Source organism: Leopardus geoffroyi, chromosome D1 (genome assembly GCF_018350155.1).
Source record: "Leopardus geoffroyi isolate Oge1 chromosome D1, O.geoffroyi_Oge1_pat1.0, whole genome shotgun sequence".
Taxonomy (NCBI): Eukaryota; Metazoa; Chordata; class Mammalia; order Carnivora; family Felidae; genus Leopardus; species Leopardus geoffroyi.
This window is the reverse complement of record NC_059329.1, coordinates 18,390,865-18,408,521: the sequence shown is the minus strand read 5'-3', so window position 1 is coordinate 18,408,521 and position 17,657 is coordinate 18,390,865. Positions and strand designations below refer to the sequence as shown.

The window sequence follows — 17,657 nt, the reverse complement described above, 5'->3', positions numbered from 1 at the left end:
TAGAATTACCATTGCTTGACATAACCCGTATGTGTTTTTAAAAAAGAAAAATTGGGGTGCCTGGGTGGCTCAGTTGGTTAAATGTCCTACTTCAGCTCAGGTCATGATCTCTCAGTTCGTGGGTCGGAGTCCCGTGTCAGGCCCTGTGCTGACAGCTCGGAGCCTGGAGCCTGCTTCGGATTCTGTGTCTCCCTCTCTGTCCCCCCCGCCCCCCCCCCCCAACCACTGTTTTCACTCTGTCTTTCTCTTTCCCTCTCAAAAATAAAATATAAAAAAAAATTTAATAAATAAAAAGGAAAAATAATTATTATTGGTCTGTAGTCTTTTCTTCTTCCTTATTCATTCAATAAATTTTGTTCCATATGTGTCAGGGCACACAGTAGGTGCTGGGCATATAGCAGTGAATAAAACAAAAGTCATCGATTTTATAAACGATTCTAGTGTATTCTGTGCTTCTGTTTCTTCTCTTCTACGGTTCTAGCTCTTTTTATATTCTGATGGATGTCCTGTTCACCAGACTGTAGTTCTGATGGATGTCCTGTTCACCTTCTTTGGCAGGTGATCCCCATTTCTCTCAGACTGCAATTCAAATAGGCAGGACAGGATCTCCTCTCTGATCACCGTGAGAATAAAGCATTCTGTAGTGACTGCCACGGGACTTGGGGACCCACCACTACGTTGCTGTGTGACTTCAAGCAAGTGGCTTGGTCTCCCGAAGCCTCAGCCTGCTAGGGTAGAAAGTGAGGCTTACAATGTCTACCTCACAGGTTTGTTCAGAGAATTAGAGTTCCTGGATGCACAGCACAAATACCCCTTCCCATTCTCTTCTCTAAGACCTTCTCTACAAACTGGTACTGGCGAATATTACCCTAAAAGCCTTTGGACGGTCCTCTGAGAGGAGGCCACTCACCCCCCTTCAATGATGAAGTATCGGAGTTTGTCATTGCTGTCTCGGGACGGGGTGGCATAGCACTTGTTCAGCGTCAGGATCAAATGTGTGGCGTCAGCGCCGACCACAAAGACCCCGACGTACAGCACATCTCGAGTTGTCAACACCACTTCACCCTGGCGGTAAGGATGTTTGTAGGAGGCATTTTTGTAGAGCGCCATCTTGGTGGTGAAGCTGCCTTCTTGGGTTGGAACTGTGAGGTTAATGACACTGAAAGGGAAATAAGCATGCAGTGAGGAGGAATGCCAAACAATCATATTTATGCAGTTACTACCAGTTTCAAGCTGAAATGCAGAGGGAAGGCAAAGCAGACGACAGAAAAGTCTAAGTCCAAAATGGTACCCGTAAGCCACGTGTGGCAATTACAATAAAATTAAATTAAAAATTCAATTCCTCAGCACCCCTAGCCACATTTCAATTGCTCAATTTCCATATACAGCTATTTTATTGGATAGTACGGATATAGTACATTTCCATCACTGTGGAAAGTTCTGTTACACAGTGCTGGTCCAAGGCATTTAGGTGAAGAAAATAGGAACTATTTCTTCCCCAGTGCTTCAAAGACAAATGCTAGCAATTTTGATTATGCTAACCTCAACTGTCAAGGAAAAGACAAAGCAATGTGCACAGCCCGTGAGATTCTTTACCTTAGCATAGGCTTTATAACAGAATCTAAAGAGATCTTGATATCCAGCTCGTAAGCACACGAAAATTCCACATTGATCGTCCGGTCCCTAGTGATGATGTTGCCAGTGTTGTTGGCACTTTCGATCCAGATTGTGTTTTTATACATGATATGAGTGCCATTGGACTGCAAAGGAAGGTCAGAAATCATTAAAGAGGGGAGTGAATAAGTGGCTTGCTTTTCAAATCCACAGCCCCGAAAGTAGAGAAATGGCTTCATTCCATACATAATCCAGAGGCCGGTATAAGTCAGTATTGAGCTAGCTTCAGCATTTACTAACAACAACAACAACAACAAAAAATGTCGCATTAGATGTCAACAGCACCCTACAGGCTGATAACCTTGAGTGTCCACAGAGGGTGAATTCATGTACCCTGAATTCTAACTACAACCGGCCCCAGTTATCTGTGGGAACCCAAGCTGGGGACAGCATGAAGTATTGCTATCCCAGGGTCATATAAATCTTCTTCAAGTCCTAATTCAAAATCTCTCCTCCTCCAGATCTCCTACCGGACCTTCCCACAAGGACCAAGAGGAACAAATGTAAGTTTCACCTGCTCACTCCTTTTGAGTTAATGAATGCAGATATATATATATATATATATATATATATATATATATATATTTTTTTTTTTTTTTTTTTTAAAGACAGCAGGAAGGAACAGGAGGAAGAGAATCAAGATGGTTTGCCAAATATAAGTAGGACAATCTGACACTGAAAGGTGGGACCTTGCTGTATTTCTGCAGCCAACCGTTTTTTTTTAAATATATGAAATTTATTGTCAAATTGGTTTCCATACAACACCCAGTGCTCATCAAAAGACGCCCTCTTCAATACCCATCTTCCACCCCCCATCAGCCCTCAGTTTGTTCTCATTTTTTAAGAGTCTCTTATGCTTTGGCTCTCTCCCACTCTAACCTCTTTTTTTTTTTTTCCTTTCCCTCCCCCATGGGTTCCTGTTAAGTTTCTCAGGATCCACATAAGAGTGAAAACATATGATATCTGTCTTTCTCTGTATGGCTTATTTCACTTAGCATCACACTCTCCAGTTCCATCCACGTTGCTACAAAAGGCCATATTTCATTCTTTCTCATTGCCACCTAGTACTCCATTGTGTATATAAACCACAATTTCTTTATCCATTCATCAGTTGATGGACATTTAGGCTCTTTCCATAATTTGGCTATTGTTGAGAGTATGCAGCCAATTGTTAAATGATGTCTGGGACACCCTTACCCCCCAAAACAGCTGAACCCAGCTGTATTTACCCAGAAGAACAAGAGAAGCAGGAGCAAGGTAACAAAAATTTGTCAATGTGCTAGGCAAAGGACAACAGCAGATAGTGTAAATCAAGGACAGGAGTCTGTCACTTATCATGATCTTTCAGTTCAACAAACTACTTAGCACCAATTATTCTCCTTGATGTCTTTTTTTTTTCAATTTTTTAATGTTTGTTTATTTATTTTGAGAGAGAGAGAGAGAGAGAGAGACTCTCAAGCAGGCTCCCTACTGTGAGCGCAGACCCCGACGTGGGGCTCGAACTCACAAACCACAAGATCACAACTTGAGCTGAAACCAAGAATCGGTGCTTGACTGACGGAGCCACCCGGGTGCCCCTATTCTCCTTGATGTCTTTCATTTCACATATGCCTTGTGCTGTTTTCCGGGGAGGATCTTTCTAAGCAGACCCCCCGGGAGGTTGGCTTTGAGGACAACCCACGTGCGAAACACCCAGAGCTGTCCCCACCTCGGCCCGATGTTCTTTCCGGCCCCGGGTTTCTCACCTGTACAATGTTGCCACAGTTCCCTTTGGTGTTGTTGATCTGAAAGGAGATAAAGTCTTCCCCCTCGATGTGGGAGCACCGTCTGTCATTGATCCTCACACCCTCCCTCTCAAAGCCGAGCTGGAAGAGTTTGCACTTAGATATGGACACTTCCATCTGGGCCGCCTTGCAGGTTACCTCTGCATCAATAATGTCATGTGAGTCTGTGGGGACAGTTATCACGAAAGGCCAGTCAGTGGGGGCCGGTGGTGCTGCAGGGTGGGGGCGAGGCGTCCCATCACCGTTTGCTTTGGAAGAGGCTAATACCCTCACGCAAACACTGGGGCACTTCTAATTAAGCTTTGATCCAACCAAATGCACGTTTGCATGCATTCAAGGCAAAAACCAGGACGTTGTTAAGATTTTATTTTATTTTATTTTATTTTATTTTATTTTATTTTATTTTTATTTTTTTTAAGATGGAAACGCTAACAGATTGTGTTTTGTCTTTTCTTCCCAGACCCAGGGCTCCGCCCCACTCTGGTGGGAGCTACTTTCCCCGGGGAGCTCACTGTGGAGCCCGGCTAACGGGCGCACCCCCAGGTGGGAGCAGCCCTGGGCAGCCCACCCCGAGGCCCCCCGCGGGTTCCCAGGCGAGTGTCAGGAGCTCTTGCTTTCTGACACGATAATGCACCAACTGACATTTTCTCCGAGTACATAAACACGGGCTAATGAGCACTCTAGAAACACAGGGACACGTTTGATCTGCTCGGGTGAAGCCCCTGAACGGCACCCTCCGAGGGAGCCTTCCGGTCAATGACGATGTTATGGTCAGCGCGTGCCTCCCAAGTGACCCAGTTTGGGCCGGGGCGGGGAGCCGGGGGTGCAACGCAGCCCCCCTTCAGGCCGACCTCACGGGTGCGCCCGGCGGGGACAAGGCCTTTCCTACCTTCCGGGGGGCTGCGGCTCGGAGCAGGGCCTGGGGTCCTGGTTATGTACTGTCGGCATCAGAGACTGCCCTTGTGTCTTCAGAACAAATTAATCTGCCTTTAGGGCCCCTGGTGCTCTCGCTCTGAGGCTCACATGTTTCGCCAAACTACCCTACTTTCCCGCGAGTCTAGAGGATCAATTCAGATCTCTGTGATGTTGAACACGGCCACAGTGGAAGTGGCTGATTCTATTCATGTACACATCTAGGCGTTATCATTTATCGAAGAAAAGGATGTCACTATGAGGAGATGAACATTAGCCTGCTTTGAAGATGTCAGATGGCTTCCTCGTCCTGCTTCGATCGATGCTCCTCGTGAAACCTCCGCTATGTGGGTCTCTAGCTAGCACGGGACGCGTGGGCTCCACCCCAGCTTCCCTGCCGTGCAGCCACCAGGCCTCCCCCGTGGGGGTCTGTCCGCACGGGGAGGGGGCAGGTGTCACTCACTGTTTCCATAGGGGGGCGGCTCGATGCAGCCACACAGCTCTCCTCCGTTTTCCAGCTCACAGGTCCGGTTGGGACAGTCTGCCCCCACACAGGGATCTTCAACCACTCCTGCTAAAAAGGAAAACAAACAGAAACACACACGACTTGATTTTCACACCCACGCTTGCTAGCATGTGGCTATACTCTGGACTTGCCATTGTCAGGGAATTGGTGGTGGTCAGAGGGCAGCTGGGAATCAACAGACAGAGCCACCTTCCAGAAAACGATGACAACAGCTAGCGGCGGGGCCCCTGCTCTGGGCTCGGCACTGGGCTTCACGCTTTGGTTGCATTATCTCCTCCAACCCTCACACATGCTCTGCGACCTGAGTGGCCCTCGTTTCGCAGCTGAAACTTGCCCAAGGTCCGCACACTGGAAGGTAAGTGGCGAGGATGGAGGGCAGAGACACTGAGAACTGCCAAGATACAGCACGATTAATGTTCTCACCACACTGTTCTACCATTACACGCATTTCTCTGTACTTATACAGAGTAGGGTCCAATCATTTATCTTCACATTCCCTGCACCCAGACGCCTCACAGTTGAGTGTTCAATAAATATCTGTCAGGAATGAAAATTTTAGGGGTGCCTGGGTGGCTCAGTCGGTTGAGCGTCCGACTTCGGCTCAGGTCATGATCTCGCGGTCTGTGGGTTCGAGCCCTGTGTCGGGCTCCGTGCCGATGGCTGGGAGCCTGGAGCCTGCTTCGGATTCTGTCTCCCTCTCTCTCTGCCCCTCCCCCGCTCATGCTCTCTCTCTCTCTCTCTCTCTCTCTCTCTCTCTCTCTGTCAAATATAAATAAACATTAAAAAAAAAAAGAAAGAATGAAAATCTTAGGGCCAGTAAAATCCCAGAGAGGTCCTTCAGATAGGACTTCCTGGTCTGTTCTGATTCACGTTCTCCTTTTCCCATAAATGTCTATGTACTTAATTTTATAAAAATAGACAAACCGAAACCTACATGCAACTCGCCAGCAATGACTTAGATTAATTCTACTATTTTGCCAACAACAGTAAAACTGTAAGGAAAAAACAAACGTATGTGGAGTGCCATCATCATCATGTTGTAAATAATTATTTCCACAGCAGATGAGTCCACAGACCACCGGTAAGACCGTCAACTCCTCAGTTTGAGAAACACTAATTGAGAGCATCTTCTTTTGGACACTCATTTCTTTATTTAAAGAAGCTCTCCCCCTGTCAGATATAGAAATCCTCCTATTCGTCATGGCACGGAATGGTGAGTGCGTAAAGAAACAACGGTTCAGTCCCAGCGTGAGCCAAGTTAGCTTCAAGAATTTAAAAACAAAGCAGAGCCCCCGTGTGTCTCAGATGCCTCCCCTGACCCAGCTGACGTTCACCTCTGCTAATGGCTTAGTATCACCCTGTCTTAATCCCCAGAAGCATAACTAAAGGGGAACCATCAGCATAACTTAAATACACTTCTTTTTTAATGGCTTCCTTTTATAAAGATCCCTTCATGTGACGAGTGCGTGGACCTAGACAGGGCTAAGCCCACAGCAGCCGGTCAACAAATGTTATGGGTGATTAACACAACCTGAAAACAACCCCAGAGAATAATGGAAAGTGTGGAGGTGATAGCCTACAAATACGGTGGCCCTTACACCAGCTGGCAAATAAGACACGCCCTTACACAGAGGGAAGTTCTTAAAGTTTTAAAACAGTTCATTTCATTTAAAGTGTTGCTTATTAACACAACAGGGCAAAATATTAAAGTCATCAAAAACAACTTATGTTGGTTTCCAACAGAGACTAGTAGTTTGCCTGTTAAGAGTTTCTCAAGTCACTGGATACATATTTGAATCTACCTCACTGTGCTTAGGTTCTGAATTAAGCGCATCCCTACACTGGGTCGGGCGTCGTCTGCAAATTTTCTGAAATGCGCGCGGTCTTGCAACGTGCCCGTTTTCACGGTGGTACCGGGTTAATGGTGCGTGTCAAGGAACATGCACACATCCTGTTGGCCACAATATCGTCCTGCATTAATGGGACAGGTGACCATTTATGTATATGGACACATACACGTATATGACACACTTATAGGTATTTATATGCAGATTTGCTCCATCTATTTGATTCACATAGTAAGAAGATGGACAAACAGTATAATGGACGTAAATCTCAAAATAGTTTTCTTACTACAGAAAAAACACAACAATCTATAGAATCTTCGTTTTGGGGCACCCGGGTGGCTCAGTCGGTGAAGTGTCCGACTTCGGTTTTAGGTCATGATCTCATGGCTCGTGGATTCGAGCCCCACATAGGGCTTGGGATCCTCTGTCTCCTTCTCTCTCTCTTCCCCTCCTGCATATACTCCCTCTCAAAAATAAACATTAAAACAATTTTATAGATCTTTTTTTTATCACCTAATTTATGTACAATCCTTGTATAAATCCAACCGCAGCTTCCTTTCAAGCCAGGCACAGTCAGCTCGATCCCAACTCAGCTCACCGCTTGCCACAAGCCTTCCCTTTCTGAGCTAGGCTCTGACCCATGGTAAAGGAGCCGGGGAAGAGCTGAATTTGAGGTCTGACATCAATCAAGATGCCATACTGTGTCCCTGTACCTCATAAGCCACTAAACTGGTGCTCCTCCAACCCAGAGAACCTCATCTGCCCAAGCCGGTGTCCCAAATTCCAGAGCTGGACAGGAACCGCAGGCGAGTGAGGCTCCCCCGAAATGCCCCCCATACAATCTCTGCAGTGGCTCTCCACTCCTCGACCCTGGGGGCAGCCCTGTGGCTAAAGGTGGGGCCGGCGGTGTCGGCCAGCAAAGCTGTGCTTTTAAGTCGGAAAAGAATCCGCAGGAATAAAATAATTCTCTTACAGCAATTCTCCTTCTCAATCCACTCAGTGCTGAGGATCCCGAAGGAGCGACAGGACTCCCCGTAGGCGGCCAGGGAGCCACACAGCTGGAACTTCTTGTGGTTGTAGCAGCCGTCCAGGTAGCAGGACTCGTAGAAGGGGAGGGGGTCGAGGAGCCCGTAGCACGGCTGGAAGAAGCCCTTCATGTCCGTGAGCTTCAGGCAGTAGCCGTCGCCCTGCATCATCTGGATGTGCACGTTGTCACACATGGCCGCATACTGCGAGAACTGCAGCTCATTACAGCTGGGGGCGACAAGTCTGGTCAGATAACGTGATGCCAAAACCACCGCCTGAGATCCCCGGTGGAAGGGAAGACCCCATCTGTTACCTCTTCTGCTAACCCAGAAGTGAGGCAAGTGAGGCACGGATTCCAATGCTAATTGGCTATGTAATCTCACATAAGTCAGGGAGGACTGGTCTCAGTCTCTCCAGCCCAGAAAACGACACAGTAGTTTCTACTGTTTTGTTTTGTTTTGTTTTTTGAGAGAGAGAGAGAGAGAGAAACAGATTACGAATGGGAGAGGGGCAGAGAGAGAGGGAGACACAGAATCTGAAGCAGATTCCAGGCTCTGAGTTGTCAGCACAGAGCCCGACGTGAGGCTCGAACTCACGGACGGCGAGAGAATGATCTGAACCGAAGTCGGATGCTTAACCGACTGAGCCACCCGGGTGCCCCAGTAGTTTCTCCTGTTGGTATCACTGGCAGAAGTGAGAGTAAACTAAAATAGTGGGTGGGTGAGCCAGAGTGTCAGTCGAAAGGCAGATACTCACATAACTGTTAACCTTTGATACAACTGATACAATAACTGTGAACAGGCATTGATAAAATAACCACTTATAACTATAATAAGAATGAGAGTTACCATTATTATTAATCAATAATAATAATGATAGTTGGTAGAACAGTTGTCTAGAAGCCTTGGAGACCACTTCCAGTATAGCTAGCAGAGACCAAAAGCAAACCTTCACAAGAAAATTGGTATCCAGCTGAAATAGTTTATAAAGGAAGAAGAGGGAGGGAGGGAGGGAGGAAGGAAGGAAGGAAGAAAGGAAGGGAGGGGAGGAGGGAGGGAGGAACTCAAACAGAATCATAGTTCCTCAGGAGGGGATTCTGGACTTCGCCACTTACAGGGCCCCTCACATAACTTATTCTGCTCTAGCTTCCATTTCGCCTAGAAAAGGAAGAGATTGGACTAGGTATCCCTGAGGTTTTCTTCCAGCTCCCGGTCCCATAATTCAGGATAGTCTTATTTATGAGGTAGTATCGAGTTTACATCTGCATCATTTCCCCATCTTGGTATTTAGCTGATGTTCGGTAGGTTGAAGTATAAGACATTGAGCCATTATACAAGGAAAGAAATACCATGAAAAAGAAGCATATCTATAGATCCAGCGATGTATTAACATGACGCAGCAGCTCAGAGGTGACCTGAATTACGCACCTTTGGAATAGCTTGTTTAGGTCATTCTGTCTCAGCTGGCAAGAGAGGCGTCTTATAAGAACCTTGGCGACTTCTGTTTTTAAAAAGGCTTTCCTGATCTCCACCAACCTCTACCTGCACTATCTCAACCCAGCCTTCCGGTGAGAATCACAGGTACACAAGTAGGCCCAGCCCTGGGGAGCAAGGGGTAGGTGGCCCTTCTTCTGGCCCAATTCCCAGCAGGTGGGCGCTGGCCAAGGCCTCAGTGTTCTAATCCTGGGCACTCTCTTCTCTTTGGCCAGGGGCCGGATGCCATGCCAATTCAGAATCAGATCATCCAAGCCCAATTCCTTCCTCTGCTGTTCAAGAAATGACCGAGGCCTCTGATGTACCTATTTGTCTTCTGGAAACTCCAAAGACCTGGGGCTCAACCCTTTGCAGGAGGGGAGTGGTGATGCTATGGAAAGTGCATTCCTCATCAATACCTGTCATGGGTGCGGGAGGATTTGGGCCACTGAGCCTAGCAACTAGAACTCTCACCTCTTCTGCATGCCATTGGTTTTCCAGCTCTGGGCCAGCACCACGCTGCTCACCACTGGCTTCCCCCTCAAGGTCACATAATCGTCGGTTAAGTCCCCGTTGAAGTTGCCACAGAGGCCACATACTTTGTTCTGCAGCCTGTCGCTGATGCTGATTTTTATGACATTGAAACCATTGTAGTAGATCTGGATGTCGGGGCTGGTGTCAATCACCAGGAACCCCTCGCTGCTGTAGATTTTGGTTGCCAGTCCAGTTACAAATGGAACATTCACTTGTGTGCCATTCACCTATTGGGGGGGAAAAAGAAAGAAATTACCTTTACAGCAGGGGTTGGCAAACTGTTACTATAAAGGGCCACTGCAAATGTTTTAGGCTTTGTGGGCTATATGATTTCTACTGCTTCTCAACTCTGCCCTCACGGCATGAAAACAGCCACAGATGATATATAATTAAATGAATGAGGCTATGTTCCAGTAACGCTTTATTTAAAAAAACAACAATAGGCAGCAAGTGGATTTGGTCGAATTCTGTAGTTTGCTGACCCCTGCCCTGGAGTGTAAGTGCATTTGCTTATCTTACTGTCCACAGTTCGCCCCAAAGAAGCAAAATACAGAGGCAGAAAGATGAAAAAACATTAGAAGGGTATAGTTCTCTACAAATGGCTGGATTTTGTATAAAACTTTCCCCAGCATAAACCAATTACTGAAATGAAATCCCAATCCTGTGCTAAGGGGTGTCTAACACGGTTAAAAATGAATTTGGGGATCACTGCCATGTTTATTATTTTCTTGCGTATAATGTCCAGACTGGAGGTCCCCCTCCTTCCCCAAAGGTCCTAGAGGCAAGATATTTTCTGCATTCATCATTTTCCTACTTTCTAACAGTTTCTTTTCTTGGCCCTTAGGACAGAACATAATATGCTTTTCCTGTACTTACAAAATCAATCGAGTTTTTTTTCCCCCAGGTTATTAGTACCTTTCATTTCTTAAAAAAAAAAAAAAGTTTCAAAAATATGATTCTTTACTATTTTGGCCAGCTTGGAGTATTTTATTCAGCAATAATGTCAGCTTTGCTCTCTCAGGTGGTGACTTTTACTTTCTAGCTCCCGTATTCCGGAGCAATGCAGTTGTGTCTACGTGGGCCAATTTGCAAGAGGAATTGGAGTGTCAAAAACAGTAGCAGCTTTCACTGAAGTTAAAACCCACTATTAAAATCCAGACTCTTCCTTTTAAGCTTGCAAAATACCGCCCGTCTTTTGCCTAATGCTGGACACCAAGCTATTTGATGACTCTTCAACTAAAGATACACTCAATGCACGATTACCAGAGCCAACGGCAGAAAGCAGAATACATACAACAACACTCGATTCTGAAAAATGTTAATGTGCACGTCCTGGCTTTCCACCTGCCCCTCTCTAGCTGGAATCACAGCACTGGGGACTGGTTCCATCTTTCAGGTCTGCCTGCTGGTAACCAGCCTGGTTTAGCTGAGAGACTGGGGGTCGCTGTCAATCATTCATCAGAGTAGATTATTTCTGAAATGGAAGGGGCAGGAGGAATCCAAGCCCAGGAGCCATATCAGTTATGGGGGTGGGTGCTTTGTTTATACGCAAGCCTAAGATTCACTCGAAACCAGCCAGCCAGGCTAAGAGAAACCCACCATACCCAGCCTCCCGTTTTCTTTCACTTTGCTTTGTCATCATGGAGCCCGCTGATAGAGGGGGATGCTCCATCAGGTTTCTAGTGCGACAGGTATTTTTACAGGAAAATGCTCGCCTTCTCCAGTCTTATAGAAAGGATAGCAGAGTTGAAAGAGCTTGTCTTGGTACAGTTGATCAGAGCCAAGAACACTTTTAAAGGCTCGAAAACAAACGAGATGCTTTTTTGGGAAATTAATCCAGAGTAAGAGCAGACTTATCTACCATTTTATCACCTGAGCCTCTATTAGCACCCACGCTGTCATTACTGCCCTGAGACCTTGTACATTTTCTGCGAGGCCCTCGGAATGGTGAGCAAAGGGCTAAACCAGGCCCGTTCTTAATGCCTGCAGAATCTTTCTACTTTCATTCCTTAAAATCTGGCCATCTGTGTTTGGCACCTAGGGGGCAACAACCCATCATCCCCAAACTTGGTTATCTGGGAAAACTTGCAGGTCCCTTAGCCACGGCCTTGTTCCGGGGCACGTTTCTCAAGAATCAACGTCAGGCTCGTCACCTTGACAGTGTTCCGGTCGTTGATGAGAATCTGCTCTTCGTTGATGTAGAAGTAGACGGGCGAGATGATGGTGAGGTTGGGCGCCGACCACTTGTCGAAGTTGATGATGAGCTGGAAGGAGATGTCGGGCAGCTTCTGGCAGATGGTGGAGAGCACGAAGGCGCAGTTGGCTGGGAAGCGCAGGAAGGCGCCGTCGAAGGTGCGGAAGACGCCGCCGCCGGCCGCCAGGCAGTAGGACGTCTTGGTGCTGAAGCAGCCGCGCACGCCGTTGCGCAGTGCGCACTCCTCGTCCGACTTGCACTGGCGCGGGTCGCACTGGATCAGGTTGCGCCGGAAGCAGCGGCAGCGCCGCGTGCAGTCGCTGTTCCAGAACAGCTGCTTGGGCTGGAAGAGAGGAGCCGCGGGCATTAATCCCGGCCGTGGGCAGGGCTGGGGACCCCAAGGCCTCTCCGTCCGGACCCTTTTTCCGGGCGGGGCTAGCCTACCTCTAACGGGGCTGGCATTCCCAGGAGGGAGCAGGCGGCGGGCTGTTGCCGTGCAAATACGACATCAGTTCCACGGAACTCAGATGCCAGACAATATGCAATCGGGTCTTTACTGGTTTCGATCAAGAACTCAGGAATCTTTACAGCTGGATTGTAGTGTTAATCACAGCCAACCTGGGAGTGTGCAGCTGTTAAAGCAAGTAGGTGAAGAGGAAGGATATTTGGTAGAAAATTATCCCGGCAAGTACCGGCTCCACTTTGAGGATGAAATTTAAAAATTTGCTCAAGAATGATAAAACCGGCCTTTCATATCTTAAATAGGTTAAAAGAAAGTTATAACCAATTCCTAGGATGAATCATTTCAATATTTCGCTGAAGTCACCACTCCAAACTTTTTCCTGATACCTACCTACTTCTAAATTACTTCTGTTTGCAACTACCTCCATTCCTACGTGCCCCCGAAGTGAGAGATGTAGAGAACAGAGGTTTCTGGTTTCCATCCCAGCCCTGCCACCCTACAGGGGCCACCCTGAGGAGCATTACCAACCTCCCAGAGGGTCCCTTTGCTCGGCTTTAAATTGGAGATAATAAAGTCTTGCAGGGCAGCTGTGAAGATTAAATTAAATAAGACGTGTAAAGCACGTTTCCTGGCATACAGTAGGCACTGTTAATAAATAGGAGCCGCTGTTATTCCTGGAAAAGAGTCACTCATTCTCTTTTGAGAAGGTGAGAAATTATATAGTTATAGCAAATACCTCTAGCAAAGTACATCCTCAATGGTGGTGGCTATTCTTTCCTATTTTTCCCCAAACAAGCAATAATCTGTAGACACAATTCCACTCGGAGCCTGTGCTCTTGAACATACACTTGTTCTAGATTGAGAACTCCCAAGGAGTCCGGATGGAAATTTGGTCATGATCGTCCAGGTGGGGCGTAGTCTCAACAAGCAGACTGTGTCATCCAGATGGAAGCACTGATTCAATTTACCAGAACAGAACAGTGCTATCCGGAAACGCTGTTTTAATGGCACAAGAAGGCCTCTGCTCCCGTCTGGTCACCGCTTTCCGCTTTATCTATAGACTTATCAAAATCCCGGCTGTCCCATGCAGATATGACTCAGATTCAAAGGCAAACAGAGAACAAGATCTTGCAGGACAAGCTTCCTCAGTGCAGTGCATTTCAAGATGCCATTGCCGGTTCTTTCATTCTCAAAGTGAAGTCATTCCCGGAACCAACTCTTGCCTCCTCCCAGACCTGTAAAATATTCTGGGTGCCAACAGCCTTGCAGATTGGCTTCATTCCTCTTATCAGATTTGCAGAATAATTGAGTGGATGGTCTGGCCTCTCTCTGATAAGAAGTCAGACATTACATGGGTGGAAAGAGAAAAATAACCCGGCATCTGTGGATATGATAAAGGGTAAATAACTCATCCCACAGGAGAACTTGATCACGAAACTAGCTTCACAGTGAAGTCACTGGGCCCCTCGAGGCTTTCTTTACCTTAATTAGACCTGGCAATGACAGCTGGGTGATTACTCTACATGCTAATCGCTAGATGTGTTATCCCTTTATTTCCAAAGAAATTTGTTGTATAAACAAGCCCCCGAGCTTGTCTGAATTGTGGCAAGTAGATGTGGGTTATTTGTTCGGTGAGTTTGCTGCTTCCCAGATATAAGCAGTTGTCAAAACCCACTGACTGTCTGATGAAAATCAGATAATAATGTTTATGGTACTAATAGCTGCTGAGAGCCGTACCTGCCTTTCCTGAGAGTTCCAAGGGCTTTTATATGCATCATTTCATTAACACGCCTGGATTTTTTTATTTACAAAATGCTACTCGAGGGAATAAAAACAACAAAAACAATAGCAGCTACCAATTACTGAACTACTAGGTGCCAAACACTAGGCGAGGCGTGTGGTGTAGATGGTTTATACAACAAGCTAGTGAGCTGGTGTTATTAGCCACATTTCATAGATAGGGCTCCTGACGCTCAGGGAAATGACGCAGTTTCTCAGGGGTGGCTCAGCGAGGCTCAAACCCAGGTCCCGTTCCATAGTGCCACAGACCCTCGGGATCCGTGCTGAGGAGCACCTGATGCCCCTGGTGGATGGAAACATTTCAGTAAGTCTCTGGATCCGGGAGCAGAGACTGTAAGGGTGCTTTTTCACCTTTGAGCCTGGTTATCTCTCCTCTGAGACTGTCAGGAAAATGAATGTTCTGTTACTTTTGTCTCATGTGTTCTGCCTTTTCCTCTCAAATAATTGGTGTTTCTAAACCCACCTCCCCTGAGAAGTCTTCCTGGATTCGTTCTAATCCTCTACTACACTTCTGTCTTCCGACTAGATCAGCGAAGCAGACTTCCCACCCAACGTGGAACTGAAGTAACTTCTGCATTCATTCTCTTTTATTGACCCTCAAAATAAAATCAGCTTGGTTGTTCTCAAACAAGCCAACGCATTTTTACAAAAAGGGAGACTTTCTTTGTTTTCTGCCTAATTTATTTCCAGTCCAGACATTTCAATTAGATTTTTTTCTAATGCTGCGATTCTTTTTCATTTAAAATTGATTAGTTCTGTAGGGTATTATTTTTCACTTGTTGATAGTTATTCTGTAACTGTTCTCGTGTTCTTTTTCTTTTTTAATTATTTTTTTAATGTTTATTTATTTTTGAGAGACAGAGCGCGAGCAGGGGAGGGTCAGAGAGAGAGGGAGACACAGAATCTGAAGCGGGCTCTGACTCATGGATTATGAGATCGTGACCTGAGCTGAAGTCAGATGCTTAACCGACTGAGCCACCCAGCTGCCCCTAAAAAAATGTATGTTTTTCTTAGAAAGAGAGAGAGACAGAGCATGTGGGGGAGAGCAGCGGGGGGGGGGGGGGGGGGGTAAGAGAGAGAATCTTAAGCAGGTTCCACGCTCAGTGTGGAGCCTGACGAAGGGCTTGATCCCATGACCTTTCATGACCTGACCTGAAATCAAGTCAGATGCTTAAATGACTGAGCCACCCAAGCACCTCTTTTTTCTTAAAGTGCATGTTTTTCTCTCCTTAAAAGACTTGTAAGATCCGTAAGGCAGGGAACATGCTTCCTCATCCCCAGCAGCACCTCCGTAACAATGATCTCCAAATAGCAGATACTCCATACTTGGACTTGTTCCCTATCAACTCACCAATACAAGATGTTCATGTTGTTTAAAGAGACTGAGCTTGGGGCGCCTGGGTGGCACAGTCGGTGAAGCGTCCGACTTCAGCCAGGTCACGATCTCGCGGTCCGTGAGTTCAAGCCCCGCGTCAGGCTCTGGGCTGACGGCTCAGAGCCTGGAGCCTGTTTCCGATTCTGTGTCTCCCTCTCTCTCTCTGCCCCTCCCCCGTTCATGCTCTGTCTCTCTCTGTCCCAAAAATAAATAAACGTTGGGAAAAAAAAATAAATAAATAAATAAAATAAAGAGACTGGGCTTGAGGTGGAACCACAGACCAAATACTTTCCCCAGGAGGGGCCTTTTCTAGCTTTGTATCGTGGCACATAAAGAAGGGTTGGAAAGCACAAAAAGAAAGCGATTCAGTGATCTATGTATAATGTTTTACTGAGCGGCCTCTACAAAGGGCATCTTCATCGGCTCTGTGCGGAAGCCCCCACGGAGAGGGGCGCAGAGGGCAGCACGTGGGGGGCAGAGCATTAAGCAGTCCAGACAGAACTCTCTGGAGATGGCACCGAGTGACGAATGGCACACGAGGAGATGGTAGCCTTCAGTCGCTTTCATGGAGCTTCAAGAGCCCGGAGAAGGAAGGCCGTTCCTCTTGGCCTCGAGCGCCATATTTTCCAGTTAAAAATGTCCTTAGCCAAGACAGCTACAAATGTCAGATTCATAGCCACCATATTTCCAAACCATAGCCGTGTCAGAAGCTCTCAAACCGAGATTTACAGGAGAGGCAATCAGAAGAGCCTAACGACAGGCAAGGTGGGGAGAGAGACGCCCAGGCTAGCGAAGGGCGTGGGCGAGCAGCGCGGGAGGCCTTGCCGACGCCAAGGACGGAGGAGGCCGGAAGGGGGGTGAGGCCCAGATGGGCGTTTCCTCATCAGGTTCTTAGTGAGCGAGCGAGAGCCTCGCCTGACCCCTCCTTGACCTCTCTGCCCTGCCCCGCCTCCCCCTCCTCATAATGAAGTGGGGACGCTGGGCAACCGGGCGTCGGAGGGCAGTCTGACAGCGGGCCCGGAGGCCCAGGCCCGCGCAGGGCGGGGCCGCCTACCTCGTAGTACTTGCCGTCCGCGTAGCAGCCGCAATTGTGGGGCAGGATGCAGCTCTTGCCGTTGAGGACGTAGCCGGCGTCGCACTGGCAGCCCTCCACGCAGTAGTGGTTGCAGTCGCTCTTGAGGCGGATGGCGGCGCAGCGCGGCTGGCAGACGCTCACGCAGCTCTCGTAATGGCTGTTGGGGGGGCAGGTGACGGCTGGAACGGAAGACGCGCGTCAGGCCTCGCACGCCCACGGGGACGGTACTCAGAGTTTCCTTCCGGCCGCCGGTTAGGCCCTCAGGGAGGCGGAGGCCTGGCCCGGAGGGAGCCCTGCCACCCTTTCCTCGCCGTGAACCCCCTCTGCTTCTGGAACGCCTCCCTCTGACTCCTCGCGGCTTCCTTCCGTCATGGACCGCAGGGCAGATGAGGTTACTGGGGTTTCCTCACATCTTTGTCCCCTGCTCGGCCTGGCTTCTTGAGGGCCGCTGTAACCCTGCCACCTTAACCCCGCCTCCCATCGTGCACCTCGACTTCAGTCAGGCACCCCTGCTGGCCCTCCGGGGCACCCGGCACTCATGCCTGCTTTTAGACCCCGCTCATGTTGGGCTCCCGTATTCGTGCCCTCCTCATCCTCTTGGCCTACCCAAACCCCCCACTCTTCCAGCCCTCCGTGGAGCCCCCTCTTACTGGTAAAGCCAATGGCAACCCGCCTTCACCCCAGAACTTCCACAGAATCTTTTCTAAGCCTGGAGTGCGTAAACGGCGGCCCTCCCCAGACCCCCCGGATTTCTGAGGAGGCAAGTGTGTGCACATGTGTGGGTGTGTCAACTATGTTCTACAGTTTTCAAATGCATATGGCTGCTCTTACGGAAGACAGTCAGGGTCCTGGTGACCAGTGGGACTCTGGAGCCAGCCGTAGGAGACCAGAGCCAGTCACATAGCCTCTCTGGGCCCCAGCTCCTTACCTGTAAAATGCAGGTACTTACAGCACCTACTTCATGGCTGGGTGGGG

General features: G+C 48.0%; 1 protein-coding gene across 1 annotated transcript in view; it reads right to left on the bottom strand.

The window, feature by feature from the left end:
• The window catches only part of LOC123600810 (tubulin-specific chaperone cofactor E-like protein), a 161,699-nt gene that overhangs the window by 5,902 nt on the left and 138,140 nt on the right, over nt 1–17,657 (bottom strand). Inside the window, exons 20-27 of the mRNA XM_045483199.1 lie at nt 16,662–16,861; nt 11,929–12,312; nt 9,716–10,002; nt 7,717–7,997; nt 4,834–4,944; nt 3,420–3,622; nt 1,597–1,760; nt 911–1,159 (exon numbers count right to left, since the gene is read on the bottom strand). Coding sequence (XP_045339155.1) covers nt 911–1,159; nt 1,597–1,760; nt 3,420–3,622; nt 4,834–4,944; nt 7,717–7,997; nt 9,716–10,002; nt 11,929–12,312; nt 16,662–16,861 — 1,879 coding nt within the window. The remainder of the gene's footprint in view (nt 1–910; nt 1,160–1,596; nt 1,761–3,419; nt 3,623–4,833; nt 4,945–7,716; nt 7,998–9,715; nt 10,003–11,928; nt 12,313–16,661; nt 16,862–17,657) is intronic.